At 27.1% G+C, this 10344-nt stretch overlaps 1 protein-coding gene across 2 annotated transcripts; it reads right to left on the bottom strand.

The window, feature by feature from the left end:
• Window positions 1–642: 642 nt before the first annotated feature.
• Window positions 643–3899, bottom strand: LOC109791136 (RING/FYVE/PHD zinc finger superfamily protein). Of its 2 annotated transcripts, none has more exons than XM_020350400.3 (8): window positions 3580–3899; window positions 2668–2991; window positions 2086–2157; window positions 1768–1832; window positions 1514–1664; window positions 1337–1417; window positions 1149–1241; window positions 643–1005 (listed from the first exon to the last, which is right to left on the bottom strand). In XM_020350400.3, exons 2-8 carry the CDS (start codon window positions 2920–2922, stop codon window positions 916–918), a joined length of 807 nt encoding a protein of 268 aa, XP_020205989.1. In that variant the 5' UTR covers window positions 2923–2991; window positions 3580–3899; the 3' UTR covers window positions 643–915. The 2 variants fall into 2 exon arrangements, with proteins under 2 accessions (XP_020205989.1, XP_020205988.1); XM_020350399.3 differs by having other exon boundaries at window positions 1768–1835; window positions 3580–3897.
• Between the last annotated feature and the right edge of the window lie 6445 nt (window positions 3900–10344).

Here is a 10344-nt window from a genome sequence, read left to right as displayed (position 1 = left end):
TTACTAAAATAAAATTTTAATTTTAATTAAAAAAATCGTGCTTAAAAGTATAGTTAGATTTAGATTTTGAATGTCACGATTAAAGGAATAAATATCATTTTGAACTTTGGTTCAATAATGACAATTTGTGGGTGCTGTACTGGTTTAGGCGTTCATCCTAGTGGAAGCTACACCCTCATTTTTCTCCTGTAACTGGAATCATGGACAGGACTATGTTGTTAATTTAGATTATTGAGTGGTGCCACAAGTGGTCATTCTTTTGGCAAGGAAAATCGTATAGTGAAGTAGAGGACAACAGAATTTGGTAAGGGATTGAGAAAAAAAATATGAAAAGATCAAGGTAACAATGACTCAGATTAGAAGGGCTATTTGAGAGTCGAAAAAGAGTGACCAACAAGGATGCCATAGAATATTATGGCAGACACAGTCATTTTCTATGTCTTTTCATTAATTAACCATACAAGTAAAATGAAACTCAAAATGTTAGACGAAGTTAGCATCCTTTAGTGAAATATATGCCTCGAAAGTACCCACTTAACTTTCATTGCAATGTATACAAGTCATCCATTTTTTTTATCTACCCATGTAATTTCTCTATATAATTATAAATTTCTATCTGTACATCTGAACAATTCCAATCAGTAAATAGAAACAATAATAAATGTATAACTTGTTGCTGCCAAGACTTCTCAAAAGAATAGCTATTACAGGGACTTGGTAATACAAATGGCATGCAATGCCCTCTTACGAGACACATGTTGCACATCTGAATTTCAGTGTAGCCATCCGTAGCAAATTCAATATTCTCAGAGAAGTTGTCTCCATCCAATTTTCATAAAAATCACAAGATACAGTGCAGCAACATCTAAAAGCAAGAGCTTTTCATATTTCAAATAGCTACTGGCTACAGAAGTTTTACAGTACATGTATGACATGAGGCTGAGGCTGTAAATCTGCTTGCTCGCTTTCATCATCAGATGAACTGGCTGAGGAATTAAGATGCTCCTAAAAGTTATAAATGGCAAAGCAAAAATACAAGAGACTTCATTATATGTAATTAGATGATTCATATGACATAGTGAATATGAATCAAGGGACGGAAACCACAGATTAACCCATGGTAGGTAGAGTAAGAGGTAGAGATTTACTCGATGCTGTCTCCGATGCCGCTGGATTAATGCCACAGCTCTAACCATGAAGTATATGGGAAGAACAACTCCGGCAGTCCGAAATAATAACAGCTATGAAAACTCCATTAAATTGAATAAACCTTGGTAAGTACAAGTATGATCTAAAACTCTTGCTAAAATTAAAAGTTGAATTGTGCAAAACGTACCAAAAAGAGTGGGAAAGAATACTCCTTATTTCCACTAATTACGAGGGGAAGTGTGTGTCTTAAAATCAGAAGAACCATGAACTACACAAGAGAAGCAATGAAGATTTGGAAGTGTCATAGCCAGTCGGTGTAAAGGCATAATCATACATGCATAAGAGGAGAAATGAGAGAGGTTACAATGACAGCAATTGAACGACAGCAAATCAAACTTCCTGTAGCAGAGGCTGAATACTGATCATAGTTAGAACTCGTAAGATTCTGGTCTGTGGGGACCATGCTAACCAAATGAGTACTATTCAAATCTCTTCTTGAAATCTCCCAATTTCCCCTGACATAAACATCACAGGATCACATTGGAAAACTGAAAGAGAAAAATAATGTTCACATGTTAACTCGTGGGGAAAAAAATAAGAATACTGCATGAGAGTTACCTGAAACTCATTGGAATACGACCAAACTGAAAGAGTGGTGGAGGAGCAGTATAACCAGGCTTGAACTGCTGAAATTTACAATATAGGGAAAATAATCAATTACAAACAATTCAAGTGAAAATTGATATGACAAATATAATGACTACCCAGAGCTGTATAACCAAGCTTGAATTGCTGAAATTTACATTATAGGGAAAATAATCAATTAACCAAATCAGGTCAAAAGATATGACATGTAATGACACCCGAAACCCAAATAATCCAGATGCTGAAAAGTATGCAGAAAGAATACGAGAATTAGGGATGAGAACAAATTACCTGGTGGCATATTTCACAGGTGGTGTCACCCTTCTCATTACACCATCGTTGTATACATCTGCGGTGGGCGTACTGCAAAAGTTCAATTAATAAAATACAAAATTGATCAAGATATCCAGCAATTACTCTGTATGAGTTATGATCAGACCAAACAATTGTTAGAGTTTGATAAAATACCTGTAGTTAATATATGCGAAACTAAAATAAAATGAAAAACCAAATACAGCATGCTCTAATAGAAAGATCTTTGGTTCCTAGCATTTCACCAATTACCAAAATCCTTTGGCTATCTTGGGTGGAAAGGAGGTGTTTTATGTGTAACTTGGTAACTGACATGTTAAAATGATAATTGTTCATTTGTTCTCATATCTACAAATGCAATCATATAACTGAATTACAGATAAGAAAGAAAAAAAAGGTTTTATGGTTAAAAATAAACTAGTTAACATCAGTAAATTCGTGTCCCTCGTAATTGTTGGTTTTCCATTAAACTTTAAAACACAGATATCACGGATTCATGTTAAGAATAACGCCACCACAAATTAAAATGCTTAAGCACAATATACTAGTAAAAGAACTAACCTCCAAACTACCACAACAGGAGCAGGGTGTCTCCATATTGGAATCTTCATCATCATCATGACAAATCCTGCATTCTACCAGTTTCCCTGGACATTTTATATCATCCATACCCATCTTCTTCAAATTGAGATCAATTTTTGCATCATTCAGTGCTGAGGATGTAGCCAGCATTGACCTATTCCTGCTTTCAAGCGCAGCTTCTAATGTGGATTCAGTAAGCAATCGATCAACCAACAACTCAAAGTGATCCCCCATATTTTCCCACCTAATACCACAATTCACTATACTCCCAAGGAAATTCCAAGTAAATACCCTTCAGAATTTCTGGAAAAGAATGCCACATGCAAGTAAAGAAACAAAAAAAAGGATGTTAGCAACATCGATAAGCATATATAGAAAAGGTCAATTTCCCATTTGAGTGCTCATTCAATTGGGAATTTTATCTTCATGCAGATATTCCCAGTTAGCTGGACCCCACATAATGCTTGTAGAAACAGGAGGTCAATATCATAAACACAAAGGAACACAAAGGTCCAAAAGTGGAACAAACACACCCCATCCACAACAACAACAAAAATATATATTTTTTTTAAATAAAGTTAATCGAATCTCACAAACTGTTGCAAACATGAATAAAACTGAATCAAATAATTTCAAAATTCATGTCATAGAATTAGGAATTAATTAGTATTTACAGTGAGAAACACAGCAACTTAAAGGGGGAGGGGGGTTGCACCCCCAGTAAGTCGAAACAAGTGCAGAAACATTAGAGAGAGAGAGAGAAAAAAAAAAAAAAAAAAAGTACCCAGAAAAAGTTAAGGGTGAAAGGGGGAAGCCAGATGAAGAAGAGAACAAAAAGCGAGCACCTTTACTCAGAGAATGAGTTAAAAAGAGAAAAGAAGGGAATCTTACAAGAAGGGGATCGCATTTTGTTGAAGCTAAGAAAGGTTTTGTGAGCTGATGAAAAAGGGGTTTGTAGAAACTTGTGGGGAATAAGAGGTTTGGGAACGAAGCAAGAGATTGAGTGTGGAAAGGCAGATACAATGACAGGTTTTATTATATATGGGAATGAAGAATGAGGTTGATTGAGAGATAAGAGAATGAGAATGAGAATGGGAGCTTCATGCGAATGGCAATGCCATGATTCAACTCTCTCATTCTTTTTCTACCCTCAACTCTCTCTCCTTCGTCCTTTCTCTAACTACCTCCCACATCGACATACTGTGCCATCAACGTGTCCCAACTGAATAAAAATATCTTTTTTAAGCTAATTTACAACTTTTGCAACTATAATACTATCTCCTCTTCTCTGTATACTATCTTATTCATCCCTCTAATACTAATTCATTCAAATTAATTAACTTTATTTTAGTTCATCATATTACACATTTAAATTTTATTTTATGCATATCTATACAATTATTTAATTAATTTAATTTTAGTTAATGATGTTACACATTTAAATTTTATTTTATATATATATATCTATATAATTAAATTTAATTATTTTTTTCATCGATAAGTATGACTTAGAATGAATTTTCTTTCATGAGAAATTAATTAATGTCTTATTATAAATTAAGAATATAAAAAATTAACAATTAATATTCTTATACTAAAAACAAGATGTAATAATAAATTTTTGGTGTTTTTAGTGTTTGTAATTTTTTTATATATTTTTTTACTCAAAATAATTTTTAATTTTTTTAATTAAAAATTTATGGTTTTAATCTCCAAAATATTAAAAAGAATGTTATTTTAGTTCATCTGCCCACTTATATTATTAGTAGTTATGAGAGATTAAAATAATTTTTTTAAAATTTTCAACTAAAAAGATAAATTAAATTTGTATAAAAATAATAATTTTTAATATTTTGAGACTAAAATTATAAGTTTTAAATTTAAAAAATAAAAAAATATATACTCTAAATTTAGAGGACTAAAAATATAATTAAACTTTTTTTAATAAATAAAATTTATGATGACAAAAACAATTCAAAATTAAGACAATATATATAAACTATTTCAATCATTATATCAACTCTAATAGTTATATAACAATAGATTTCAGAACTTAATAAATATAGTTCTAATAATTCTTTTTTTTTTCAATAAAGATAATCCACACACATATATAAATTATTGTCTTAATAACTGTTTTTTTTACAAAGATATTTTTAACTGATTTTCTTTAATAAAATTATTTTTTTAAAAGTTTCTCAACATCCCATTTCTTTCAGTTTCATCTTTTTTTATTTTCGTTTTTATGTGTACTTTAAATTTGTAAAATATCTTTAATCAAACTAACTTTATATTACAATAGAAATTATTCATATATACACATGTATTTAAAAATAATTTTAATCATAAATATTTCAATTAACAACTAAACATCTATCTCACTTTGAAAGAATTAAAGAGAAAAAACTAACTTGATCATCAACGATGGAAAATGTTTTATAATAAAAATATAGATTATTTTGTTGAATTCACTTGTTCTGCATCGTTAATGTATATATTAACAAATTAATTAATAAGAAATTAAGATACATATAATTTTAAATATAATTATCATAAAAATCAATAAATTTATTCTACATTATCATTTATAATTATATAATATAATAAAAAAAATGACTATTGATACATATAATATTTAAGATAAAATTTAGATGTAGTTCTTTAGGGTCGTTCTTTAAATACATTTAGAGTTTTTCATTGACAACTTATGTTAATATTTAAAGCAAACTATTATTATGCATATTATAATGTTGGCTAGAAAATAATGCTAAAAAACATTCATTTTTTATTCTTTATTATTATTATTTTTAGAGAAATTAGTTTATACACTAACAATATAAAGATATTTTATCTCATCATCTAATATAAATGGTTATATATAGTATGTTTATTTACTTTTACAATATCAAATTTTAGCAATGCATAAAAAATAAATTCATTTTTATTTTAATGGTACATAAAATAAGAAGTATAGAAAAAAATACAATAATTTATTTATATTAAACATATAAATGAATTGTTTTTAAAAAAAATATTTTTTTAGTATTTGAAGTTGCATACTTAATATATAAAATACAAAATAAATAAAATTAATTAAAAGTTTAATTAACATTAGTATCACAATTAGTTATTTTAATTTTCAGATTTTCAAAAATTATTTTAAAATTCATTACATATTTTTCCTAAAAATTTTATCATTAAATATTTTTTTTATCAATTTCTTATTATATCAATTTTAAAGTTTTATTATCTACATGATTGAGAATTTGAGACAAGTCTAAGATAGAAAATAAATTATTTTTTTCTAAAATATAAATTTAATTTTTTCTTATTTTAACTTAAATTTAATATTTTTAAGTAAGCTTTGATAAAAGTGAAAAAATAATTTAAGCAATTCAATTTATAAAAATAATAATTTACGAGTTTTTGGAAAAAAAATTAATGGGAATAGTTTATTGTAATAATTCAAAGAAAATAAAAAATATATAGTCTTTTATTGCATTTCCCCACAATTTACTCTTTTAACTATTATTGATGTACTATAACTACAAACTAACTACACACCCTCTAATTTATACAACCTATAGCCTATACGGAACAGAAACCCAATTCATTGTAGTAGGGAACATAGTGTTCTGAGCACTAAGAATGAAATAAAAAATATTTTTAGTGGACTTTACTTATTAAAAAGTAACTTTAAAACATCCAGAAATCATATTGAATAAAATTTTTATTAACATATTGAATAAATTTAAAATGGTCACAAAATAAAAAGTATTTCCCTCTCTTGGGCTTGGTTGGAAATAGGAATGTATTCTTTCACTTTCAGCACAAACAAACAACCCTTCTATTTCGACCTTCGAACCAAAAACAGACATAGTCTTTTTTAAATATTGAAGTAAAAGCTTTGTACATAGAATAGAACGGTAGAAGACATTTATTCGTGCACGTGAGGCATGCACCCCAATTCTTTAAAGCGTCACTCTAGCGTATTTCTGTTGTATATATTAGTGTATTACCGATATATCACTTTACCCTAATTCTCTTATTACAATCTTCAAAGTGATATATAGAGAGAGACTTTTGTTAAAGGTTACTCATGGTATATGTATTTTTTTTACATTACTTTAACCCGATGATATTGTACCTTCAAATTTAAAAGCGGATTAAGGCAAGCTAAATCGATTAGTTATACAAGCTTGTTGGTATTTATATGTTCAAAATTTAGAAATTGTGTGACTTTTAAGACAAAGTTAATTAGAGTAAATTATTTTAATTAGATATATGTAAATCATTGCTTGGTTATCTATCGACTTAAATAAAACAATGTTAAATATTTAAATATTATAATTAAATATATTTATAATAATTAGGATCAAATGTAACTATGGTGAGATTTTTGAAATATGTCTCTAAAAAATTAAGATTTAATACATCCAAACATAACATATAATTGATTCTTCTTTGTATTGGTAGATATGATTTAAGAAGAATTTAAAAAGAGGAAAATTGATTAGAAGGGATTTAATAAAAATATTCATGTTTGATAAAAGTGATTTATGAAAAAGTGTGTTAAAGTTTATGTGAATCCATAGATTGTAAAAATATCATTTTCAAAGAAGAGATTGTGTGAAATTGAGGTTGATTGAATAAAATGAAAAATATAATTATGTGTATGTTTTATTTTTATATGAGAAATTATCGTGACCATCATATTTCAATATTATCAAGATAATAAAATATGTAAAAAGAACATAAATAGATTAAGGTATCATAAGTGATCATATTAATACATATTATCAATAAAATACAATTTGCATAAGAATAACATAAATAATAGGATAGTTTAATCAATTATGTTAATTAGTATAATAGATTATGCTACTATATTAAAAAAAAAAAAATTCAACTTCGACACATCATTATAAAAAAAAAAAGGTAAAATAGTAACTATATATTATTTATTTATACATAAAAATCTAACTATATAAAATATTATTTTAAAATATTAACTTTTCTATATTTTTCACTTAATTCTATTCTACCATATAATTACAAATACCATTTTATTTCACTTTATTTCCTATTAAATCAATTATTACACATTCCTTCTAGGTCTGTTTAATATCTCTCCCTTCCTCATACATCATTAAAATTAAAATAATACATTAAATTCTTTGAATATTTGGACTTTCACTAAGTTATTTCAGAGGAAGTCCTTATCATAAGAATAATAAACAAGAAGAGATATATTGTTAAAAAAAAACAATTACTATTTTTTTTAACGTTTTATGTTTTTTTTTTGTTGTAAATAACGTCAATTACCATGATTTTATAATTAATTATTACTTTAAAAATTAAAAAATTAAAAAATTATGTCAAAAATGATTTCTTATACGTACGTTTATAGTATGAATATGTATGTGTATTAAACTCAAATTTATATATTCATGACAGAGACAAAATTTGAATAGATTAGTTGCTAACAAAAAGAAACCAAACAACATTTGACACTATACAGAACAATTAATTTCCTTTGACTCGCGACATTTTCCATTTATTGCTTCCATGATATCATTTTCTCACCAACCCCATCAAGTAAAACTAATAAAAACATATTTAATTTTCTCTTATTAATTAAAGCTTATTCTAAAGTTGAAGTATCTGCTGTGATATAAGATTAAAAAAAAAACAAAACAACAACAACAATAACACGGTGAAGTATCGTGTTAGTAGTAGTAAATAGATAAAATTAAATGCAAAAGTTTTACTCATATTGGATTATTTCCATCTAGTGTCGTGTTTGCCTTTTTCATGCATATATTCTCCACCCCTTCCCTTTTTTCTTTGTGAGCTCCTTTTAAGTTTTAAACCCACCTTTTCCCCTTAAAAAAAACAAAAAAACCATGAAGTCTTAATTTCAAGTTCCATTAATTGAATACAAAAGGATTTGAACTAGACCCAATATGCCTAAAAATAAAAACAGTCTGGTAGTTGAATCAAATAACAGTCAGCGTCATTGACTATAAAATTCAAGAACGTCATTATATTAATTATCATAAGAAATTAAGAACATAAGCATTAGGTTAACCCACAACAATTATGATGTTTGACTGGTTAGGTTGAGCAAAGTTGAATGATATGGACTTTACTCATGCATAATGTCAATATATCCCATTTAATACATGATCTCACCTTCTCTTTATAAGAATATATATATTTTGATTATTCGATGGTTCTTTTTGCTCCTGCTCCATTCTAATCATGGAGGACTAAGCAAATCTCGTGGTACAATTAATCAGATTCGAATTATTGTGTAGGTGAACGACCAAACTAATTTAGGAGTTTATAAGTGCACGGAGGAATATGAAAGATGGTGCCTGATGAAACTGATTTTGACTTATTTAGAAACTTTTTAGTCAAAAGACGAAAAGCCAACATGGCCATAAATTATACTTACGTGTTTATTGAATTATTGAGTTAGTAGATTTGTTAATTTGGTTTATAAATTCAAACCCTCGTGTCGCCATTAATAAAGGAAAAGAAACTAAAAATGACATGTTAATTTTAGAGTTGTTCTCTTAAAAGTTGAAATCGTGAAGCTAACCACTGTACTAACATGTTGATATTTGCATATCAATGTTATATAGTTATTTCTAGTTGATGCTGCGCTGTCTTTTACTATCCTTATTACCACCTAAAATAAAATACTTCCGTACAATGAAGGTGTATGGCTGGAAAGATGAAAAAATAAGATAGAATATTAAAGATATGATAAATGATAGAAATTGAAGAGGGAGATAATAATAAGAAAAATAGAGCCAAAAGAAAATAAATATACGTCAAGTATTTTTCACAAATGAAACGAGGAGAGAATCACTCATGATTATGGGTAAGATGATAATATAACTATAGATTTTTGGATTTAATTTAGCTAGAAAAATAAAAAACACTGTTTCTCGTAAATTTCATGATACTCTGATTGTAGTATTGATGGAGTAAATAAATGTATACCCATTTTGATATTTTATAGGGCAAAGAATGAGATAATAGATAAGGGTAATATTAATATACATTTTACAAAAATAGCTGCTTAATTTTATTACACAATATTTTGTCTACTAAAATTTATTACCTGTCACCTACAAAACAAAATAAACAAATTATGTTAAAAAATAATTTAAATCATTAATAATATTATCAATATTTTCTAATATATCGTTCTCAATAAAGAAAACTGTCATACCAATTAACCTTATGTTTAGACATGATGACCTCTAATATGTTTTTATTAATTTCAATTTTGAAGAATTCCTTTTAATCGATGTTACAATCACACACATTTGGCAAAATTCTATAAGTAATAAAAACATTTAAACAATAATATGCAAATTTGACAGACTCAAAGATTTCAATAGCTAACATTAATTTATTAAACAAATTCATTTGCAACCCTTCAAATTTAAAGGAAATATCATCTAACAAATCAATATCTGATAAATTGTTGTGAGAAAAGGTAAAATGAAAATTAACGCAGTATTCTATTAATTATTGCAATCTAATAACTTGAAATTCTTTGAATCAAATAAAAAAAAAATTCAAATGTCTTTTATTGCTCTAAATTCATGAATATGAGTAAACGGTAGAGGTCAAATG

Source organism: Cajanus cajan, chromosome 7, assembly GCF_000230855.2.
Source record: "Cajanus cajan strain Asha chromosome 7, NIPB_CcT2T_4, whole genome shotgun sequence".
NCBI classification, from domain to species: Eukaryota; Viridiplantae; Streptophyta; class Magnoliopsida; order Fabales; family Fabaceae; genus Cajanus; species Cajanus cajan.
This window is presented reverse-complemented; position numbering and strand designations above follow the sequence as displayed.

Bases quoted from the DNA above. Each gene is read 5' to 3' on its own strand.
- LOC109791136 (XM_020350399.3), bottom strand. From the start codon at position 2,922: ATGGGGGATCACTTTGAGTTGTTGGTTGATCGATTGCTTACTGAATCC. The intron at 1,836-2,085 runs GTAATTTGTTCT...TGTAAATTTCAG, and splicing joins CCTGTGAAATATGCCACCAG to CAGTTCAAGCCTGGTTATAC. The intron at 1,242-1,336 runs GTACGTTTTGCA...GAGTTTTCATAG, and splicing joins ATTCTTTCCCACTCTTTTTG to CTGTTATTATTTCGGACTGC.